General features: G+C 39.5%; 2 protein-coding genes across 2 annotated transcripts; one reads left to right on the forward strand and one right to left on the reverse strand.

Annotated features, from left to right (window-relative positions):
• The first annotated feature begins 1,003 nt into the window (after positions 1 to 1,003).
• cunh1orf112 (chromosome unknown C1orf112 homolog) lies at positions 1,004 to 13,029 on the forward strand. The gene is made up of 25 exons (XM_040052724.1): positions 1,004 to 1,193; positions 1,561 to 1,671; positions 1,871 to 1,910; positions 1,991 to 2,079; positions 2,278 to 2,382; positions 2,524 to 2,664; positions 4,323 to 4,485; positions 4,605 to 4,689; positions 4,806 to 4,944; positions 5,235 to 5,324; positions 5,432 to 5,496; positions 5,601 to 5,749; positions 6,177 to 6,306; positions 6,740 to 6,926; positions 8,660 to 8,742; positions 8,890 to 8,941; positions 9,421 to 9,510; positions 9,998 to 10,183; positions 10,654 to 10,773; positions 10,854 to 10,949; positions 11,035 to 11,148; positions 11,410 to 11,514; positions 11,613 to 11,693; positions 11,773 to 11,919; positions 12,401 to 13,029. The coding sequence occupies exons 2-25, from the start codon at positions 1,576 to 1,578 to the stop codon at positions 12,614 to 12,616; spliced, it is 2,769 nt and encodes a 922-aa protein (XP_039908658.1). The 5' UTR covers positions 1,004 to 1,193; positions 1,561 to 1,575; the 3' UTR covers positions 12,617 to 13,029.
• On the reverse strand, positions 12,845 to 23,901 carry scyl3 (SCY1-like, kinase-like 3). Its single transcript, XM_040052725.1, has 14 exons — positions 23,325 to 23,901; positions 22,954 to 23,197; positions 22,310 to 22,495; positions 22,035 to 22,148; positions 20,635 to 20,691; positions 20,452 to 20,554; positions 20,251 to 20,362; positions 20,087 to 20,164; positions 19,820 to 19,959; positions 19,488 to 19,678; positions 18,792 to 18,963; positions 17,084 to 17,233; positions 16,190 to 16,992; positions 12,845 to 13,420 (listed from the first exon to the last, which is right to left on the reverse strand). Exons 2-14 carry the CDS (start codon positions 23,116 to 23,118, stop codon positions 13,361 to 13,363), a joined length of 2,331 nt encoding a protein of 776 aa, XP_039908659.1. The 5' UTR covers positions 23,119 to 23,197; positions 23,325 to 23,901; the 3' UTR covers positions 12,845 to 13,360.
• Between the last annotated feature and the right edge of the window lie 296 nt (positions 23,902 to 24,197).

Here is a 24,197-nt window from a genome sequence, read left to right on the forward strand (position 1 = left end):
TTTTTGTTGTCATCTTTCCCAGATCGCTCTTGAAGTAAGTAAATAAATAAATGTTTAAGCTCAATTAGACTTGGCATTAGGCATGGATAAATAAAAGATAAATAAACATCACTCTGCCATAAACTCAATGTATCTTCCACCTCGTGAACAGATTTTCCTTCTGACTCAAAATAACTTGATATCATTCACGAGAGACATGTTTGACAGATTAGGAGTCAACAAGTTATTAATAATCTTTTGGCACTCAGCACTAGGAGTATGCTGGTTTGTGACCCTACTCCATTGTTGTTGTATTTGTTTTTGACAGTTTCTCCAACACACAAATAGGATATTTGGAACGGCAATGAGTTTTATAAATGTTAACCTATAAGTAGAATAGAATAGAATAATCCTTTAATTGTCCCACAAGGGGACATTTGGTTGTAACAGCAGCCAAAAAGACGCATATACAAACAAACAGTACACAGGACACGGAACAGAAACATACACAATTTCTACATATTTACATCAAGGACAGTGGTTACACTATACAGAGAGTACTGTACAGTTATGAAATTAAATAAAAAATAACTACAGATAAGAGGCAAAGCAGGTTGTAGTGCGAATCGATTAATTAACTTATTGCAGTTACAGCGCAGATGTGAACATCTATGTTTGTTGGGAGCAGATCTGATTGTACAGTCTGACAGCTGCAGGGAGGAAGGACCTGCGGAAACGCTCCTTCATGCATCTAGGATGCAGCAGTCTGTCACTGAAGGAGCTCTGCAGTTCAGCAACATTAGTAACATGTTAGTATGTGACATGTAACATAGTAAGTAACATGTTAGTATGTGCATGTGTACAGAAAAGATCGACAAAAGTGTAATTGTTGAAATTCCTGTCTTTTAACTTCGTCTCTGTGGGCTCCAAACCAGAGTTGAACGCTTTGCAGTTCAGCAGATCTCTGATTGGTTGAACTCCTTGAAAGCTAAGATTTTAACAAATGACAACGAGGGTAGACGAGTCACGTGGGTCGTAACGTCACGTCCGACTCAAACTACGGCGCGCGCTATCTATAGTGTCAAGCAGATTGAGTTACCGATCCGCTTGGTCGTTTCAGTCGTTAAAAACGTAAAATGACAACAATTCAAGACTCCTAGGAACGCTGGTGTGAATTTTTAACCTCTTAAAGAGAAGCTGGACTTGTATCTGCGGTAGGATGCCATACGTATTAACCATCGAAAACATTACCTGTTTCCGTTAGCAAAACATGTCAGTAAACAGACAAGCTAGCTGACGCTTTGCACTCAGTGAATTTATAACGCTAGCTTGTTGTACAAAAGTACTGGTAACGTTGTGTTTGCAGGCAAGCCTGTCTGCATGACATTTAAGATATTTATAATACAATTAGGCAAAGCAGAGTAACTGAAGTAGGGAAAGTTGTCTATTTGTAACTGATCAGAATGGATATAAAAGGAATTACCTTGAATAGCTAATTGGTAAGAGGGCTTGGGAGTCATTTTCAGTGACTGAGTCAGTGATAACTTGGATGAAAAAAAAAATCTGTTCCCTGGACCGCAGTGCACGTCTTTCATCATGTCCCAGACCAACACTTCTCTCTTGGACGAGGTGGTGCAGTGGAGTCAGGAAACCTGTCGCCAGGAACTCAAGTCTGTCCTGCCAAAGCTCACTATATCCTCTCTAATGTTTGTTGTTTCATCCAAGTTTCAGCGTTGTAAGCTTATGGTTCATAGTGTCACCTGTCTCCATTACAACACTGGAAAAATAACCAAAAATAACATTAATCCTGTAGCTGAAATGATAAAATAGGTAGGTCGGCATTATATTGGAAATCACCCTGTAATGCATTTTTTCCCTTAACTGTGTTCACTCTTTGCATTGTCAGTCTGACAGCTGGGATGATCACATACGTGAGTTTCCTAATTACACACTTAATAATTACAAACTTTGGTATGACTTGCTGTTTAAGTATAATATGACACCTTTACAGGTATATTGAAGATAATTACAGACATGTTCCTCCCTCATATTGGTTTGCCAGACTTGGAGGATGAATGCTTCTCCAAGATCTTACCAAAGGTATCCTGATAATTGCATAATATGTGAATACCATCTATGGCATTTGTTAAAAAAAGTAGATACAGTGCTCTTTTATTATCAGATTGTTGATACAAGTAACTATTTTCTTTTGAATAACTGCGGTATTTCCATATTTTTTCCTTAAAAATTTATTTCTTTAATCTTTTTGAAAAAAAAATTAATCTCAAATGTTTTCAGGCTGTGACGATGTTTGACAGCATGATGAAAGAAATCATGGATCAAGTCGGTGGACTTTCAAGTCAAAACACTGAACTTTGTGCCTTCCTGAGGAATATACTGCAGGTATTGCAACACAGTGCATTTGAAAATGGTACAGTGGAACCCATACAACTTTTTACATGCCGTATAATATGCATTGCTCTAAAATTTCTCCCAAATTAAACCCTGGATTATATTGTGACAAGATTCTGTTCTCTTTTTCAGGCAATGATGCAGATAATTGATGCGCTATCCACTTGTGTGCGTCATGTTGGCTCATTGGAGGAAGCCCCTGACTTGGATTCTATCCGCTCGCTACCAGCTTGTATCCTAAAAATTCTGAAAGAAACGTTTCAGCACTGCAAGGTCAGAATATTTAGTTTGCTGGTAGCTGTTATCTTTATAAATCAGGTGTTCTGTGAAGTCACTGCATGTGTTTTAGTTTTATAACATTAATATTAATAACCAAGCTGACTGTGTTTTAGTGGCTGCTGAGAATGTACTAAGTGGTTAATTACAGAAATGTTTATATTACAGTTATACACAGCTAAATGCTGACGCTAATCTGAGAAGTGCAATTAGGATTTTTAATATTTGTTTCAAACACAAAAGCTGTCAAATTTAAGTGGTTGAAAATAATTCTAAAGAACATTCTTAAGTTTTTCCTCATCTTGTTTACACCAAATGTGTCATCAGTGCAAGAAATTGACTGAAAACAGATTTGAAAAGCATCCCATCATACTGCAGCAAGAAATATAACCACTTAGCAATAGGGGTGGGTTTTGAGGATCGATTTATCTATTAAAATTGATTCTGGCTTGGATAACGTGATATCGATTCATTACAATCCTGAATCGATTTTTAAATATAAATTTATTTTGCCCGAAACGCCAGAATCTCAGGTTAAACCTCACAAAATTTCTACAACCACCAAACAGCTTAAACAGTAAATGAGAGCAGGTACACGGATTCTGCACAAAGACGTAAACACAAAAGGCGGACCCAACGCATCCGAATTTGTGAGATGTCGCCTTTCTCACCCGACGGCACTTACACGGACACGCCGTCGGGGCTGAAAGCCGACAGCTCACTGATTTTGAAGCGTCGGTGGGCGCTTTGTGTTTACGTCTTTTTTGCGCTCGATTCTGAAGCTGCAGGTTTTTATCTCTCTTCAAACAATATTGACTGAACCAGCAGCCAAAGACGATCCAAACTACGCTTCACATAAACATCGTCACAAATTTCCTCTTACTTTTGCTGTTTTGCTTCCACCACGATAAAATCACACTTCATGTAGAGCTCTGTCTCTTTCGCTCTCTCAGGAACAGTTTCCCATCTAAAAATCTCTGTTTTTCACATTATTCGCTTACTTATTACCCACCAGTCTACGGTGTCGGCCGCCGTTTTTTGTTGTTGTTTTTTTTTTTTACTTACTTCCGACAAGAAAGCCTCATTTCTGCTGTTCAATACTGAACAAATGTAAACTTTTTAAAATTATGCAAAATTGCAAAATGCTTAGCTGTGTCTCTGATCAAACCTCTGTAACTTTGCTCTGCTTCACTTCATTTTTGACTGCACAATATTTTTAAGGTCATCTGCTATAAAAACCCAGACCAGGAAAACCGCCTTCATGTTTTTCTGTGTTTTATCCTCAGTTACTTTGACACAAAGGAATCTGCTGTGATGCTCACACCTTTGATAAAGTCTCACAAGTGTCAGCTTCCTTTTTATAGATATAAAAATATCGATATGTACTGATAAGTGATCAGAATTATAATATTTCTGACTGTCTGAGGCAAAATTTCCCCAATTCGAATAGAATCGAATCGTCGATCGAATCGATTCGGGACCTTGTGAATCGGAATTGAATCGATTTTGGAAATCAGTGACGATACCCAGCCCTACTTAGCAATGCAAAAGAACATAAAAGGAGTTACAGTTAATTTTAAATTGATTTATACCCCTAAAGAGCTTTATCTGAAGAAAACAGAATTGATCAAGCATATTCTGTCTGTTGTCCACAGGACAGTGAGGTGGTCTACTGTGGCCGTCTGTCCCTTGTGGCTGACTTGCTCCAAGGATTATTCAAGGAGGCTTATTCGCTTCAAAAGGGCCTTTTAGAGCTGCTGGATAAGATCTGCCTTGACAACAGCGCCTCAGATGAGGACGTCTCTGATATTGTTACAGGTGTGTTCAGTTGTCTGTGCAGGTAAACATCACTATGTGTTTCATATTTTCTCACTTTCTGTGCTCTTGAATCTTAATGCAATCTTCAGTTCATTTGACATATTTTTCATCTTCCTCAGTGATTCATAGTCTGCTGGATATCTGCTCTGTTATCTCCAACCTGGATGTAGCATTGCATGCAAACACGTGGAAGTTCCTCATCAAGTTAGTGCAATCAGTGTCATTAAACTTTACAGTTAACTCGATGAATTTTTCGTTTTAAGAGTTGGGCGAGTTTATTGGATGTTATAACTATTTGAACGGGCTGTTATTTTGTTCAGAACGAGTCTGAAGTACCAGTCATTGGTTGAGGAGCATCTACATCACAGTGAAATCAGCAACAGCCTTGTTGACAACCTGCTGACATCCTTCCACAACTGTGTGGAGCTGGCTGAACAGATTAAACATGCTGGCTTACAGGTAGAAAACCTCTAATTATAAACATATGTATATTGTAATTCTCTCTCTCTTTCTCTTTCTCTGTTTACCTCTAAAATAATGTCAGTTTGTATTATATGCAAAGATTGCAGCTCAGCATATTTGTGTCTTTAGTGACTTTGTTGCCAACTGGAGTCACAACAATGACAGAGCAAATGCTGAGTGTTTCCTGTGCTGTAACCCTTTGTACTTAAAGAAGGACTTCGGCTTCTTTATAAAAGTGTAGGGTCACCCCGGGGACCTTTTGTATTGATGCTGTTCTCTTTTTATAGGAGGCCACGCAAAGTCCAGAATACAAGCTGTTCCAAAAAAGTGCAAAGATGTGCAGATTTTTTGCCAACACTTTGATTCATTACATAAAGGTAGTTAAAATTAGGATTTATTTCAGGTGTTTTTTACAGCATAAAAACGTTGGGCTGTCTTGTATCTTATCTCTAAAACACATTTCTTCTTTTTATCCTTATAACAGGAGTTCAAATTTTTTCTAACAAAATCTTGTAGCTGCTTCCACCAGCTCTACCTCCAGATCACGAGGTATCGGTTGTTTACATGTCATTTAAAAAAAATAAATGGATACAAGTCACAGTTTTTAGTTTATGTTTAATACTGATTATAACAATGTGGCTGGTGTCTTTCAGTAAATTCCCTCCCAGCTTGTGCACTCCAGAACTGCCCATAGCTTTGTCTCAGGAGCTAAATGCAGCAGCTCTTGTTCCCATGGATGCCTTCCTGCTTCAGCTGTTGCCTTTAAGACCTTTTGCTGAAGCTGTCCTCCAGCAAGACCTGCGTAAGTGAAAGGTTTATCTTCTTGGACATTTTCAGGATACAGTAGTGACTTTTTAAACTCAACAATTACAGTTTGTGCACTAATGACATTCCACTGGCATATGACACAAAGTACGCTGCTCAAAAAAGGTCGTAGGAACACTTTTTAATCACGTTATACCATCAAGTCACTTACATTTCTGTGATATTGATATGGTCAGTTAAGAAGTGGATTGTTGAATCAGTTTCAGTTGCTTTGATGTTAATGAAATTAACAGAGGTGCACAGAAACAGACTTCATGAGGGTGGCCTGAGGGCCCAATGTCACCACGGTTGCTTTCAAAACTTTAACTGAAAGCTGATCTTTGTTACATTTGTATTTTGTTGTGATGTCGCTATAATGTTTGTAGATGCTGACTGTTAGAGATTGTACAAAATACTGTCTGCAGGTTTAAGTCCTGAACATGAGCTTCCGCACTGTCTGTTGCTGGTGAGCGTCATGGGACAGCTGGCCGGCCAACCTGAGGAGGTGCTGCAGCTTTGGTATGCAGGGAATCAGTTTTCAGAAGAAAATATCAGGTAATAATGGTTTTAGATGATTTAATGAACAGTAAAAACTTTAAAACACTTGTTTTATTGAAGGACTTATTAGTAAAATTTACTAGTTTTATGAGTTATTAATATTGGTCTATTATTGACTTGTTTGGTTCACAAAGTTAATTGTACTTTTCATGTTTTCACAGTGCAATTAAATGCAACTCCAGTGTAGCTGAATAATTATGAATATCAATTTAGCCTTTATGGTTTTACTATCAGTTTATTTTTAATATGCAGTAATGTTATAATAATTACATCCCACATGGAGCAATCTCTTTTCAGCTGTTAGGAACAAGTGTATTAGTTAGCAGCCTTGGAAAAGGTTACATTTACGTGTGCTGAATTTAAAGTAGAAAATAGCTTCTTTTGTTGTGTAGTGTTTTTATGTCCTTCAGTGTGTCATCTTTGTCCCTAGGCTTCCTCTCTTCCAGGCCATCTTTACTAGTTTCCGGCGTTGCTATACTGAGCGTAAGGTCCCAGTGCTGTTGCCTGGGGTGATGTTGAAGGGTCAGGCACAAGTCCAAGTCACTCTGCATCAACACATCTGTGTGCACCTCTGTGCCAGTGTGGCTTGGCTTCCACCTGAATACTTCCGTGTACTGGTGAGGTCAACACAACAACACACACTGTTTTAAGCAATACTAGCAGAATGGCTCTTATACTGTTCCACTTAATGCATAAGGGACACTTTAAAACTGTTAATCTGATGTAATGTTTCATTTGTTGTAGACTGTAAATGTGAAGACCACGAGGTAGCATACAGTCATGGGAAAATAAATTACATTATTTGTTAATATGGTGTGACATATCAGTAAGTAATAATAATAATAATTAAAAGCTAGTACTTAACAGGTTTAAAAATGAAATACCTGAGATGAACAGCACGTGACATTACACCACAGCCGTGCAGTCTGGCAAAGCAAACCCAACTCATCACTCCTTCACTTGTGCCTGACAGCTGGTGTGAAGTGAGAGTGCTGTGATGCTGTGTTTGGTTTTTACAAAATGTGGTGCTTTCCATTATGATCAAACATCTCCATTTGGTTTGGCTTGTCTGTCCAATGCACAGTTTTTCAGAAGTCTTATGATTTGTTCAGGTGCCGTTTTCCAAACCGAAGCCATACTGCAATGTTCTTTTAAGAGAGACAATTTCTCAATATTAAACAAACTTGCTTAGTACATACTTGTTCAGCTCTTTTGTAACTGTATTTCTGTGAACTTTAAAATGTAACGTGCCGACTGAGGTTTGAAGAGTTAATTGAATGTAAATTCTGTGTTCTCCAGTAGTCCACAGCACAGCACCGTCTTCCTGTATTTACTTTTGTTGCTCCCGCCCCAGATACATCTGGCCAATGAGCGGTGGGAACATTCTCATGTGGTTTGTAGTGATGCATTTTGGTTCGTTTGTGTGTGTGTGTGCGTGTGTGTGTGTGCATGTGTGTGTGTGTGTGTGTGTGTGAGAGAACAAAACAAACCACAGGTAATAAGACATTCTAAGGACCAAAATTATGTTTGCTATGCACTGATGTATAGAACCTTAGAATTGACAGATGATACCATGATTGTATCATTTTAATCTCCATCCGGTAGTCCTGGGAATAAATCAAACCCAGCCTCTGGCCAACACCAGTAGGGTAAAGTGTCTTGCCCAAGGACACAACGACCAGGACAGAGAGCCCGGGGATCAAACCGGCGACCTTCCGGTTACAGATGTGCCTCCCAACCTCCTGCACCACGGTTTATACAAGCTGCTTCTGTCAAAATATCAACATGTTTAATACAAACAGAACTTACTTGAACTGTAGGGTGCAGTACTCGCAAACAACAAGGACGTTATTAGCTTGGTCAAGAAGAAAGATTTCAGAAAGTATCCAATCAGGACAAAGCCTCACTTGAACCTAACCTGACCCCAGACCATACACAACAATTTCTAAATGGGTGATTGTGCCAAGTATTTATATTTAAACATACTAACAATAATATACAGCAATAGATCTACTTTTACAGTATACATAAAAAATAAAGTAAAATAGAATAAATTGCCAAATAAAAGGATTCGTATTTAAACTAATTTTTATGCTAAAACATATGTGATCATAAGCTCTTTATATTAATCACTGTTAAAGACTGAAAATACATTATTAGGTTGTGTGTAATCTCGTGGTGACCATTAGCAGTGTGTCACTGCAGGATTTCCCTTAATTAAAAGCTTGTTATTCTTTCGTGTTTCTGTGATAGCTCGGTATTATGCCTGTTTTTTGTTTTTGTTTTTTTCAATTTTCCCACCCTTCTCCGGTTTATCTGACTTCCCCTCTTCTTTATTTCGTCTTCTCAGGAATGTTGCTTGGTTGAAGCTGTACTTCAGGCTGATACTCAAACAGCTGTGTTGGCAGCAGATGTTTGGTGCTTTACAGCACGGTGAGAATGAAGAGTAATGTTACTTTTTGGGTCTTTTTGTTTTGCTATGAGGGACCTTTAGACTAATTTCAGATATTGCTTGTGAAGATTTTGTTTATTAATTGAATCAAATGCTTTTTTTTTTGTCTTTTAAATCTGTGCTGACAGGTATGGGACAGCAGAGCTTTGCCTACATCATGTCCTCCTTATTGCTCAACTGGTATGTAGAGACCGGCAAAATGCACAACGCACAAACATATTGATTTGAAAGTGAGACGTCACAGCAGACAGTACTTCACAACATTTTGAAATTAATGAAATAGATTGGAGCTGATAATAATAACAATTATTAATTAATTCAATCATAATAATTCATGTGTCACTTTCAGTAGTGCACAGATCTAAATGCAGTTGCATTAAAGGAAAAGAACACACAAGATTAGGAGTGTAATCCTACATCTGAAGCTTGCCTTCATTAGTTTGGAGAGTCTCTAAAATACTTTAACTATGGCCCGACAGCCCCTCTCAGTCTTTGTCTCATGCATCACTCCTCAAAAAATAACGTCTCAGTTGTTTAAACAGGCAGATTGTCAGATTAAGCTGGACGTCACAGGCTAACCTTTCTCTTCCCTGTTTGTTTTGGTGCTTTCACTCAGCTGTTCATCACCCCTCCCTGCTGCTCCCCTTCTTCTCTTTCAGGTGAAAGCATGTGCCACCGATTGTTACCAGTCATCACATCTGGGCACGCTGCTAAAACGCATGGTTTTTCTTATGACGCCGAACCACCAGGTTAGAATCCCCAGGAGCAGTGGGGACAGATTTCAGGGAAATATGAATTATGCTAGAGAGACAGCCCACACTGTATTAAAGTAAATCACACAAAGACTTTTGCTTAATTTACAAATAATGAAATACATGGATTCATATTTAAACATTAAAATGGTTGAAAAGCTGGTGTTTTTTTCTTATTGGGGCCAATTAGAGGCAAAGACAAACATGTAAAATGCTGGACAGCAGAGCAGCACTGATGCTTTACCGGAGTGATGAGCAACATTCTCACATATGAGTTTGTAATTGAAGTCCCACATTCAGTCGAATTAAGATGTAGTCCCTGTGTACAAGTGAATCCTTGTACCTTCCATATAATTTGGAGTAGAGTGCCATTTTCTGGGTTTAGATGATGCTTAAGAAATCAATAGAAACAACTTCAATGAATAAAAAAATAATCTTAATAAATAATGTCTTCTCCCATAATCTTATGTATTTATTTTCACAGATGGAGCTGGTGTCACATTTTCCACCCTCTGAGATGGAAAACCTTCGAGTTTGGCACCATGTTCTCCTCAGAGCTCTTTCTCAGGACATCTGCCGGCAAGTAGTGACAGAAATCACTGGTTTAACTCAAAAAGTGCTGGCTGACTGGCAGAATGGAGGATACAAACTGGGACAAGTCGGCAAAGTGGTAAGGACAACCTTAGCAGTGGGATGTAATGGGAGTCTTGCACCCCATCGCTGAATCTTTTTAGCATGGTTTTATCAAGTGAAGGTTTTTTATTGTTTGTGCAAAGGACAAAACAAAAGTCAAAAATAAACTTGTACTCATTCATCCTTATTATTATAGCCTTGCATGCAACAAAGACAGAGTTATTTGATGTGCAAACATTAAGGCTGCAGCCTCGTTTGTACTTGTGCCGTGACGATGGCAGCTTGATTATAAATATCAGCAATAAATGATGTTTGGACTGTGATAACCTTTTTCCTGCAATAGACTGTTAGTGACCTTTCCATTGTTGGCCTATGAACTCAGAGCTTCCAGTGAGTAATAGTTACGCAGCTGAGATTAACACAGAATGGTTAATGGTTGTTTTTATTACTGATCAGTCCATGAAAACATAATCTTGTGTGAATTTACAAAGTTCCTCCTGTTACCAGAATGCAGTGCTGATGTCTCTCCTATCGGTGGTTCGAGGCCAGTCCTCTCCCGAAGAGCCGTGTGTGTTGTCTTCTGTGAGGATGGTCACACAGCTCTGGTTACGAATGAGTCCAGACCAGGTAGCAAACAGTACACGCACAAACAGGTGGAGTGAATGAGAAGATGCAAGACCAGTAAACTGTAACCTGCCATGCTGTAGTTGCAGACCCACCCTGTGCTCCAGTGGACGCTGCAGCTTCTCTTGTCACTGTCGGCCATATTAGTGAAGCACATTGAACCTCACGTGATTTGTCAGGTGCGTTGTTGGCCGTCACGTTAACATTTAAAGAGGGCAGAATAAATTTATTGATGTGTGTGTCTCTGTGTGTGTGTTATCCCAGGCTCTGGTGTGTCTGGATGCTGTGGTTTCTCAGAAGTGTGCAGATTGGTTACTGCTGGCTGCTTTGGAGTTTCTCTGCTCTCTGGGGAAGATTTTTGTCCCTCCTGACAGCCAGGTGATAAAAGACTTTTTACAAATGATGATTTTAATTTTGGTTTACTTGTCTTTCTATTGTCTTCTTTAGCCTACTGTTGTTGCTTATAGTTGCTCCTAAAGCTGTGAGCCTGCAAGATAGATAGATAGATACACACATTTTGTTGTATAAAGGAAAGTTCGTGATAAGAAGCAAATGATAATAACCATTTTTATTTTCTTAAAATAAAAATAATAGAAACAAATTGCGCATTTTCTCAGTTATGACCCGTTTTGGTTCCAGAGTCAAATTCTTCCGAGGCTGAGTGGCCTGTTTGGAGTCCTTTTGGCTGACGAGTCCTGGCTGTTGCACCAGCACACCCTGGAGGCCTTTTCTCAATTTGCAGAGGTATTAATTTATAAGTCTGACATAATTTTCATATTACATTAAATTCATACACTGTTGAAGCTTAAACGTAACCTTGATATATCCTTCTGATGTCAAAGAATACAAACCACGAAGAAGTAATCTCTCAGAGTTTGAGTGTCGAAGAAACCAAAACCAAAGTGGTTAATTATCTTAGCAAGGTAAGGGAAATCTATTATTTGTTCATGAACATGTATATAAAAACGAAGCATGGTGAAGTCGTCATTTCTTTTGCTGCAGACGGTGAATGCGCAGGAAGGCAATGAGTTACGGCTGGAGAGGCTCAAACATGAGACACAACACATCAAGCAACACAATGAGAAGCTGGAGTGTAGCAAAGAAAAGCCTTTCAACAAACCACCTTCTGAAGTTGTTCCAGACTCAGAGGTTAGTTTAATCAACTTGAAATGTATTCAGTGTTTCTGAATATGCATGTTCATGCACAGTCTTGTCTCACATACACGTTTCATATTAGTAGTAGCCGGCTTATATTAATTTAAAGCTACCAGAGCATAAGGAGACAGTGCACATTGCACAAAAGCAGCCTGGATTCTCATATTTTATTAGATGTCAGAGATGATCAGAATCACTTTTATTTTGCTAAGCATAAAAAACCAAATACTTTGTTTAGCAGTAAAAGATTTGAGTGAATGCATCCAACTTCAATGTGACTGTTTGATTGGAAGTCAGCTTTGTCAGATATTCATAAATATGGCAGTGGGTAAGATTTGTGTTTTTGATATTTTTAATCACAAGATTTTGCTCTCCAGGTTCAAACTGTGTCCTATAGAACATGAATCATGTTATATAAATAACAGTTTAATTAACAAGACCTTTATTTTTTTCTTTAACTATTCATCCCTCTCAGCCATGCCCTAAGAGAGCTCGACAGGAGAACAGCGCAGAGCAGGAATACAGCCGCTATATCCAGACAGCTGAGAGTGCTTTAAAAGCCCTTCAGGCTCTCACTGATGGTAAAACTAACAGTAGTGCACCACCTCCACAGTGGCTGGACTCCAGACTACAGGAGCTCCAGACTCTCCTAACCCACATCACTACAGTCAGACCCAGCAGCTCGAGATAGTTTTTCATCTCAGGGTGTTTGCTTTCTGTGTGGAAAACCCACAAAGTCCCCACAACTTTTGCTGCTATTGAAAATGGTTTCTCTCTCTTTTTAAAAAAAATGTTAATTTTTGTTCTTTTTTTTATTAAACCCGTTTCTGAAACTTGAAGCATTTCATTTCTTTTAGATATAGCGTCGATCGTCTTTCCTGGGTGGGTCGCTGTACTGTAAAACAGTAAACACATTTGATACAGTAAGTTTTACTTTATTTCACCATCAACCCAAAAGCTACTAATAAATTATGCAATTCTGATTTCACATTCATTCAAAGTGCAAGCCTTCAGTTAATCAAACTGACTCTTTTTGGGAAGACCCAGTATCTCAAACGTTTCTTTATGCCACTAGTGAAAATAACCCATAAAAAAAAAAAAAAATAAGAGCAGAGCAGATGAAACAGGATTACATTCACCTCTGATTGGCAAATTATAAATGGCTTATTTTGTCCAAGTCTAGCACCATCTGATGAAGAGCTGATCGTTCCAGTTTAAAAGCAAGTTCTCATAATTAAAAATGACAAAATCAACATAACATAAAAAGCCTTAGCCCATCCCTGGCATTACCATCCCTACTGCATCATGTTAAATGAGAAACTACTTCCAGTTTACTGGTCTGTTGGGGAAGTGGCACTCCAGATGTGGTGCATGGGTTTCAGTTTTCCAGTGGTCAAGTCTTTTACTGCAGATGGAAGTAATGGATCAAACGTAATCACCAGGCGTTATCCTCCCAGTTCAGGTCATCTTCATCTCCCCAGCCATCTGGTTCAGTCTTTGAGAGAAAAGAAGTAAAGGAAGAGGTGCAATCATCCACTGGGAAAAATATTTACAATAGTGGGAAATTCTTAATTCTCATTGATTGTCATTGACGGTCACTTTTTACCCCTCAGCTGTTAAAGGCTAATGGGCTACTGTCCCCACAGTGGGCAGGTGGCATGGGCACCCATGTTTGTGAATGTGACAATGAGGTGACAGGATTTTCAAATTCATACAGTAGGTGCATCTACTAAAAATCTTGAAAAAAAAGTTAATCTCAGTGATCTTAAATTCAAGGTCAGAGGTCAGTTTTTCTGAAAATCACCTTGGATTTTGAATTTTATACTGTCTGTGCATCAACTTGCAAGCTGAGAGGTAACACTTGTGGCCGTCAGTATTTTTAAAGTTAGACATGCATTTGTATCTCTTCTGTTTCTTCTGGCTCGTAGGTTCTTCAAAATCATGGCAGCTGTGTTAAATGGTTACAGGTTGCAGTAATTTCCAAAGTTATACACAGAAGTGTAACTGCCAAAAGAATTTCAAGTCATGTTGGAACCTACCGTCACTAGATAATTCAAAGTAAAATTTGTTAGTGGAAAAAACAAAACATCTAGTTGTAAATGGATGGATTCTTATACAGCGCTTTTCTACTCTCCCAGAGTACTCATACAACATGCCTCATTCACCCCCACTCAGACAAGCACTTCCTTCTTTAAGTGCAATCTAAGCATTCGCACACATTCACACTCCGACGGATGCATCGGAGAGCAACTCGGGGTTAGTATCTTGCCCAAGGATACTTGGCATGCAGACTGGGGAAGGATTGAACCACCAACCCTTCCAGGCAGTAGCTGATCTGCTCTACCACCTGAGCCACAGCCACCCCAAGCCTAACGAGCCTGTGTTTTCAGGCTTGTTACAGTCTGCATATCTAAAAGTTCTACAAACCAACAAGGCCTCCAAAAACAGTGAAATGAAGAAACAGAGTCATACCTTATAACTGATTGTACACAGATGGTGCTTCACATACAGCAGGTAAAATAAGTGTTGAATACGTCGCCAATTTTCTAACTAAATATATTTCTGACGGTGCTACTGACATGAAATTCTCACCAGTTATCGATAACAACTCATCCAATCCATACTGAGAAATGACAGGGAAGTATTGAAGTATTGAACAGGCTTGCTTAAATGTATTGAATACTTCGCACGTGATTTTGGGCCATTCTTCCACACAAACATTCTTCCAGGTTCTTTAGGCCCCTTCTATGAACTCTGAGCTTTAGTTCTTTTAAGTCAAGTCGCTTTTATTGTCATTTTAACCACGGACAGTCGTACAGTACAGAGTGAAACGAGGCAACATTCCTCCGAGACCCTGGTGCTACATATGACATAACAGATGGCAAGGGAATAGAAAGCACAAAAACAGCATCATTTCCATAGATTTTTCAAGGGGATTCACATCAGGTGACTGGCTGGGACATTCTAGCAGCTTTATTTTCTTTCTCTGAAACCAGTTGAGTTTCCTTGACCGTCTTTGGGATCATTGTCTTGCTGGACACCCTCATTTCATCTTCATCATCCTGGCAGATGGCAGCAGGTTTTTATCTCAGTGCATTTTCCCCATTCATACTTCCTTCAGTTACACAAAGCTGCCCATGCTGTATGCTAAAAAACAGCCCCACACCATGACGCTCCCATCTCCAAACTTCACTTTTGGCATGATATGCAACACCTTTTGTCTTCCAAACATGGCCAGAATATATTCTCCTATTATTTCCCAGGCTTGTCTAAATGTTGTTCAGCAAACTTTAAATTTGCTTCAACATGCTTTTTCTTCAGAAATGAGATTATGGCGTGGTGAGTGTGCATACAGTCCACGGTGGTCAAGTACATTACTTGTTTTCTTATAAACAATTGTTCCCGCAATCCGATATCAGGGCAAAGCATGTAATAGACACACTGGCCATTTCACGCTTTGCTCTCCAAAACGTGAAATGTACACGCATGTACAAATTGAAGCTTCTGCAGTAAAAGCAGAGGGAGATATTTTATTTCAAGCCAGCATGGAAATAACCACGGGAAAGTGTTTAAACAGACATTAACACATTTGCATATACTTACACATACACACATTAGGCGCCTAGCTTAATTGATTCTGACAATTAAGGACCTTGAACGTACTAATACATTTTTTTGCTCATTACCAACTTTGTAACTTTAAATATATTATATCCCCCTGCTGGTAATGCAACTTCTGCACACGTGTCCATTTCATTGTTTGGAGAGGCAAAGTGAGAAATGAACATGATGGCCCGGCGCGCCAATATCACGTTTTGGGGTGATACTGAGAGATATCTGCTAATTCCATGTTTTTCTGTAGCTCTACACAAGCGGTCCTTGGCTCTTGGAAAACTCTACTGATAATTATTTTCAGTCTGCTGTCTGAAATCGTGTGGGGAGCACCCTGTTGTGTGCCTTCTTTTCTTCATATCAGCAATACTTTTTCCCTGTCTCATTATTTTACGGAGATCTATGGTTTGATTTCTTTGCGTGTGTGGACTGGACGGGTTGTCATTGACATCTGGTGAGAATTTCATCTTAACAGCACCTTTAGAAATATATTTACTTAGGAAACTGGTGACATGTTCAATACTTATTTTACCAGCATTAAGTATAACATAATCAAGATTTCAGAAATCAGGGTAATCCCAGGCAGCTAGGCAGTTGTGACTGAGAACCAATATATTAAAGTATATAAAACATCCTTTCACCAGACACTCACCTCAGTCAGGTCAACTGCTGCAAACTTGGCAGTGAATGTTAAAGTATCGATGGATGAATCGACCTGCAGAGGTTTAGTGTTATCAGAAGATGCTGTGGACAGTTCTGCTTCACGCTTGCCAGTCTCTTGTAGTGACAGCACTGCTGGAGATGACAACTTGATGTCCGGCACCATGTCTGCAAACAAATCCAGCTCTGGGTCTTGCTGTACCTTTGTCTTCACCCTTATAGTAAACTCCTCCCCCAGACCTACTGAACTACTTTTTTGTGGCACTGTAGGTTTGGACTGGGGGTTTAAGGGGTTATGTGATTTCTGAGAGTTCCTTTTCTCTTGAGCCCAGCTATTGTCCCATAAGGAAGTGGCCTCTGTCTTTGTTGACTGCCGCAGTGTTGAGCTCAACTTAAGGGGTTTAGAGGAACCCAGTCTCAGTGGTTCAGGACCATGTTTCGAAGATGGGGAAGCAGCGCCCCCTTTGGGTGGTGCAGGGATGACTGAGTCTGATAAAGGAGCTGTGGGGGAGAGATCCGAGGTAGGTTCAGTGTCCTCAAAGTCATCCCACGGCTCCTCATCTGTGTTCTGATGTGTGATTGCCAGGCTGCTAACTGGATCTACGCCCTGTGAGGCCTGTATGTGGATCTGGACCGAATGCCCATCTCTATTCTCACTATCAGGGTCACTCCAGTCAGGCCAGTCTTCCACAGTGCCTTCTAGCCTGTCAGTCTGCTCTGGGCTAGAAGAAAGTTGGTCCATCTCACTGTCCTGATGAAAGCCATTCAAAGGCAGAGACATCTTTCTACTAACATCTGGAATATACAAAAATAAAAATAATATACAATGGACCTTAAATAAATGAACAAATTCATTTGAATTAATATTATGAAGGGAGTTTCTTACCCGATACTGGCTTGATAACCCTTGGTGTCTTGCTACCCGTGTGACCGAGGACTAAGCCTTCAGTCCCTGATGGTCTAGGGAATAAATTCAGCACTTTGGAGGGTTGGGCCATCTGAGGGTGGAAACTTCCAACTATATGGACAGGTGAGGCTAAAGAATAAAAGTAAAGTAAGATGAGAGTAGCTCACTTGACTGTAGTTCTTAAAGGATTACTAGAGTGACATTTCAATTTCCAAATCCAGATTTTCTAGTTTGAACTGGTAGTCTGACTAAACTAATCTTCTTTGGACGAGACAATAATGCTCACGGCATGCTAGGACCTATTTACTACTACACACTGCTGCAGGAATGCTTCCAGCATATAAAATGTTCTTGTAATGGTTCCTGGTTGATTTTTAAAGATTACTTGTAAAATAAAGCATTTTATTTAAGGTTTTTATTTAGTAAGCTCTGTATGATGCCAGACCTTTAATGCACAATCAGGTTCTGTGCACCCCTTTTATATGGTATAGCTAAATTCTCAACAACAAAAAAACAACAACAACAAAAGCCTCAGTTTATTTGATATACGGTATCAATAATGTAAATGTACTCTATATACAGTTAGGTCCAGAAGGTTTTGGACAGTCACATTTTAAATAATTTTGCTTCTATACACCACTGCAGTCTTTTTTCATGCAACTGAAGTGCTGAAGGTTTTCACCTTTAATTCAAGGGGTTTAACTAAAGTATTAAATTAACTGTTTACAAATTGCATCTGTTTTTAAACGATCCCCCACTTTCAGAGGTTCAAAAGTAACAGGACAATTGACTAACAACCAATTTCATGGCCAAGTGAGGCCTGTTTTCTCATTATTTTGTGACAAATTAAGCAGATAAGAGAAAGGAGATAATCTCAAGTGTTGCATTTTGTAGTTTTTCCTTTGAAATTCTCAATATGAGATCCAAATAAATACTGATAAAAGTAAAGGAAGCCATCATTAGGCTGAAAACCAAAACAAACCTATCTGTGAAATAGCAAAAACGTGTTAAGTGGCTACGTCATCACTCACACATCTGAAAATAGAGATACCTCACAGTGCAAATGGATAATGGCTCAAAGCATGATGCTGAAACAACGCAAGATTATCTCAAGGCAAAGATAACATTAAGTGGCCAAGTCAGTCTAATCAGTCTAATCCCAACGGAACACAGCATGAAGACTGAAAACAAAACTGATTGCAGGGAGACCCACAAACAACCAGGCACCGCAGGCAGCTCCAATAAAACCTAGCAGAGCATCTCACGGGAGGAAACACAGCATCTGATGATGTTCGTGGATTCTAGACTTCATGCAGTAATTGACTGCAAAAGGATTTTTGTCCAGTTACAAAAACAAACTCTTATATTTAAAATTACTGCAGTTTTAGTTTGTCCAGTTACTTTCGAGCCTCTGAAAATGGTCGACATTTAATATTCCAGTAATTACAGAAACAGTTTATGCAATACTTTTGGAAAAGCTGAAAATCTGCAGCTGACTGTTTGATTTAAAATCCACTGCAGTGGTTTGCAGAGGCATAACTACAAAAAGTGTGTTTATCCAAAAAAAATTAGACATAAAATTTTAATAAATTAGTTATCGCAATACAAGACTTGTGCTGTCTTGCACTGTTTAGTTATTATTTAGATAGAGGTGCTTTCATTGACATTTATAGACAGTGTTGCTTACTTTCAGGGGTCACTTCTGTAGACTTGGTAAAGTTAGGTGTAGTGCGTTTAAAGACCTTGGTTCTCTCTCCACCAACAACCACCTGAGCCCCGAGCAAGGGCACCAACACCGCCAGACTCTGCAGCGTCATGGCAACCAGAGAATCATTGGTGTCTCTCATTCCTAACAAAACCTAAAGAGAGTAATAGACAAGATAATATACTTAAGAGATAGTTTCATTTGAATTTTGTTCTCAAGCTTTAGACATTAGATAAAATTGGTGTGATAAAAGTGGTGGCCCTGTGATTGGAAGGTCGGGGGTTCGATTCCCCTGAACAGCTACCCTGAGGTACCCCTGAGCAAGGTACCGTCCCTACACACTGCTCCCCGGGCGCCCAATGGCTGTCCACTGCACTGAGTGAATGGGTTAAATGCAGAGAGGAATTTCCCCACAGGGGATCATTAAAGTATACATTATTATTATTATTATCATTATTAAATTGGTTACAATTTCTGGGGTTGCCTGTTTCACCCTGCTATTAAGCTATTACCCAATCTCCCCATCTGGTGCTTCTTAAGTAAGACTAAAGAAAAAAATTTGGTTATTGGTTTAAACATTTTCCAAAATACTGAACATTTCAGCTTCAACCGTCTTGGTTTTTTTGACAACAACAACAACAACAAAAAAAAAAGTTTGCTTCTAAAGTAACACCCCACCTGAGGTAGGATCTGGTTTTTGAGTTCATCGTGGGAGAAAAACTCAGCGTAAAGGTGGATGTGGGTCAGCAGCACAATTCGGACATGTTCCTCATTGACCTTGTAGAGTTCAAGAAGCTGAGGAATCACATGCTTACGGTAAAGGGACATAGACAGCAGGCAATCTTCACTGCTACCACCACCACTGTTATCTGTCCACAAAGGTGAAATAAAGAAAGTTTCATAAAACATTTGTGCCTGTCAGGCAAATACTAAGTTCTGGCTTTCTCTCAGAAAATGGGATTAGAAGATCTGGTTATCAGAAGCCAATTTTTGTTCAAATGCAATCTCACCTTTCTTTGGCCTTAAAAGATGAGGCAGGAAGCTTTTTACAGCCATGGGTTCTGCAAAAACGAGAGAGTTAAGGAGTTTGGGAGCAAGGCGTGTAGCTATCAACTCTTCAGGGAGGTTCTGGACTCGGTCTAGAAGAAACCTAAAAAACATAAAACCAAAACACTACGTAAGGAGAATATATACACCATAATACAAGTTAAAGAAAATTCTATCTGTGAAAAAAGTCCACATATAACATGTAACAAGATCACTACATTATTTCTTACTTAAAGAATTCATTCTTCTCTTCTTCTGTCTTTAGGGTGAGACTGTTCAGAAAATTCATCACTTCCAGAAAGTCATTCCTGTTCACAGAAAAATAATGTTTGCTTAAAAAAAAATCATTCTGAGTATTTAATGATAACTACAAATCAAACCTGACCACACAAACCTGAAAAAGTCATTGGTGAGCAAGGAACTGAGTGGCGGCCGCGACATGGGGTCAGAGTTCAGCAGGCCTGTCTGCAGTGTTTTTGTCAGGCTGGCAGCAAGCTCCTGTGACACTGAAAACAACAGTGCAAGCATATGATAATGTACATGCAGGTTAAACCTGAAAAAATGAAATGTGATATTCAAGGTCACCTCTCCTTACCATAGCCATTAAGGAGGGGAATAAGAGACTCCACCATCATCCCAAAAGAGTAACAGTCCCGAGAGTGAGCATGTTTATCAGGAAGGATTTTAAAACCCTCCACCTGTCAAGAAAACGTTTCTTGAAAACCTGTCAACACAGTGGGAAGTGCTTCTTGTCAATCATTAACTTTAACCTGCTTACCTGCTCTTCTGGAGGAAGATAGCTGGCCTCTCTTGCATTCTGGATGCTTGTGAGGAACTAAGGAGTTTAGGAATAGCCAACATTTAACATAAACCTGATATTTTACAGAGTGAGTCTTCAAACAGTCTAAAAAAAAAGTGCATTAAAACTGCTGAACTGTATATACATTGCAAGAAAAATAGCTCAATGTTTGGATAAATCTTTGAGTTGAGTGAAAACACACGGACTGAATTGTGGTATTACAGTCATACAAAATGTTTTCTCAAATATCAGTTAGCATGTTATGACAGTACGATTAGAAAACAGCTTAACCAGTATTACCGTAGTTTTCGGGTCATAAGTCGCTACTTTTTCCCCCACACTGTGAACACTGTGGCTTATACTGACGTGCGGCTAATGCATATTGTTTTTCATTCAGCCAAAAACATTTTGCCTGGTAACAGTAGACCAGTAAAATTGATAAGTAATATATATCCTGTATATATTTTTACCGGTTGTTAAGAGACGTTGTAATGTTGTTTGTGCACTGTTCCGTAAAAAAACCATAAGCAACGTAATTTGTGTGTTACCGATATGTACGTAAAATACTTAAAGGTAGCCACGTTACAGGCGCTGTTCAAGGAAAGAAAGCATTTGCAGTATGTATTTTTGTATGTTACCATGTTTATGTTACCTTACGGATTAATCCTCACGTGTAATATTTCTGTGTAAATATCTCCTATTAGAAGTGAAATGCATACGGCTTAAAATCCAGTGCGGCCTGTACAAGTACAAAATTTATGTTCTTTCTAAAATTAGAGCATGCGGCTTTTAATCAGGTGCGCTCTGTAGTCCGGGATTTACGGTATGTGCTTTGGCTACATGATATCAAAGTGGAAATGGTTAGCTATAATGCACAGAACCGCATCAAGCAAAAATTAAAAACAGCTCATCAGCACAAACACCTCAAACCAACTTTTAAGCACAGTGGTGGAGGGATGATGATTTTGGCTTGCTCTGCAACCACATGACCTTGGCACTTTGCTGTCATTGTGTCAACCATGAGCTTTTCTGTGTACCAAAGACCAACTCTATCCAACAGCTAAAACTTCAAGTAGTTGTCAAACAAACAAACAAACAAACAAACAAACAAACAAAAACAAAGTCTAGACCTTAAATCAATTGAAATTTGACATCATCTCCTAAGCCAATGCCTGCAAACCTCAATGAACTGAAACAATGTTGTAAAAAGAGTTGTACAAAGAGTGGGTCAATATTCTTTCACTATGATGTAAAAGACTGAGAAAGCTACAAGCTACTGAATCATGATATTTACTTAGTTTTTCCACAGGACAGTAAAGAATTCTTCTCAAACTTTCTTTTTCACATGACTGCCCACATGGCTTTAATGCACTTCTTACCTCAGGAGTTGCTTCAGAGAACTTGCAGACAGTCTCCATCCCTCCCAGTTTCCAATGACCATCATCACTGACAAATACAGATGAAATACAGACGTTGTTGTGGCTCGACTTACCCTGGTGGAAGAGCAAGACAAGTTTGGAACTTGCATGAATATGCATGCATGTTTAATGCAAACAGAACAACATCCAAGGGTCAATCACCATCTCCATCTTCATCTACCTTGTTTTTCCCACATGCTTTGATATAATCATGCAGAGACTGTAGAAACACTCACCCTCTCATGCAGAAAAACAAGTGCCTGCAGGAGGTCATAGATGCCTGCACAAATTTCCTCTGGGGAGAGACTGTCTAGCAGTAGCTGCAGGGGCTGCACAGGCTCTGTCACCAGGTGGATGCCACCATTCTGCACTGAGCAGGACAGGAAGCGCAGTAGACGTGGGTGTCGCAGTGTCTTCAGGTGCTGGGTGAAATGTGTGGATGATTAAGCAGGTGTAAGAATTGCAAATAATTAGTATTTTAAATTACCCATCAGTTAAGACACAAAACTCATACTTTCACTTATTTAATTCTAGTCACAACAGAGAATACTGAAGTTGGAGGGGGCTCTTCCACTACGCAAAACCATGTTAATTTTTTTTCTTAATTAAAATGTTACATCCACATTACACACTTGTGTGTACAGCTCAACTTCACACACAATCACACGTGATGCATTAATTCGCTTTTTTAAAGAACTTTTTTTCTACAGAGTTTTAGAAAAGACAGAAAACCGACTGGAGAAGTTTGGTAAAAATGTCTCAACGCTGCAGCGGTACTTTGTGTCCAACATGATCATGGCAGCGTGCTGGCTGCACACTTCCACGCATAATGCACATGAGCGACGGCAAAGGCGAGCAGCGACATCTGGAAATTACACACCTTGGCAGCTTTGTTGACTTTGTCTTCATTGCCACGTTTGTGAACAAACACAGAAGCGGGCTTTCCATCCTGGAGCACCGCCGAGTACATGGTGGGTCCGGTGGGCAGAGTCAGGAGCGGCTCCTCCAGGGTGCAGCTCCGCACCGCGCTGCTCTCCGCACCCATGACCGCGGTCGTTCTTTATGAGCAGCCACTCAGGTCATAAACTAAGCAAGCCAGGCGTGATACGTGGCAGTGCGAGTGCCTGTCAATAAAGAAACAGACACGAGTACTTGTTATAGAGTTAAGTTAACATACCGGTACCTCTTTCAGTAAACTGGATGCACCACTTAGTGACAAGTTAGCTAGCGTCAGTTGCCTAGCAGGCTAACCTTAGCGCTACGTTAGCAAGCTTGTCATTGCTGCCCTTGTCGGTAGCTTTTCCGCCTCCAAACAACCATGCCAGTCGAAGTGTACCACAGATTAATTCAACGAGTTTTGCGAACTGCTTTAAAAGTAAAAAAATAAATAAATCCCGTTTCCTTCTTGTCAAATCACCGATGCTAACGTGGAGCAAGAGCTGCGCTGTAAACAAGGACCTTTCCGGTAAAAGACGAAACCACAGAGGAGGGGTTGGTACTTACTTGTAATTACTCACTTGGTTGAATAACTTAATGTTTTTCAACTTTATTTTCAACAAATTACAGGTTTCAAATCCCTTCATCATAAAATAATTCGTTAATAGGTTTATTTGTTGTTGAAACATTGATACAAAAGACCAAACACCCCTCCCCGTAAGCTAATGGTTGCGACTAAAGTGGTGCGAGATAACGCAAGTAATCAGCGGAGAGTTGAGCGCCATATGGTGAGTGAAGTGAAAATGGAAACTGTCACTATCTGTCTTAATGAAACTCTGAAAAGCACACTGTTTCATTCTCAGCAAAAGCGGGTGTGCTGTCCATAATGTTAGGGTAACACATAGGTATAAAAGTTAAAATCACCTTAAGTCTTAAGTGTATATTTATTTTCTTATTCCTTAGTTATATATATATTTGTTAGGTTTTTTGCACTGATGTAACCGGAGCTTCGTCACTGGATATAGCGGAGATGACAATAAAGTTTACTTTGACTAAAAAGCTGTCAAAGCATAGTTTCATAGTTCATTCCGGTTTCATTCCGGCAGCTGTGGCTACAACTGTAGCTGCCTCCACCTGTGTGTGAATGTAAGAGTGAATGAATAGTGGAATTGTAAAAGCGCTTTGAGG

Source organism: Simochromis diagramma, unplaced genomic scaffold (assembly GCF_900408965.1).
Source record: "Simochromis diagramma unplaced genomic scaffold, fSimDia1.1 OVJJ01000419.1, whole genome shotgun sequence".
Taxonomy (NCBI): Eukaryota; Metazoa; Chordata; class Actinopteri; order Cichliformes; family Cichlidae; genus Simochromis; species Simochromis diagramma.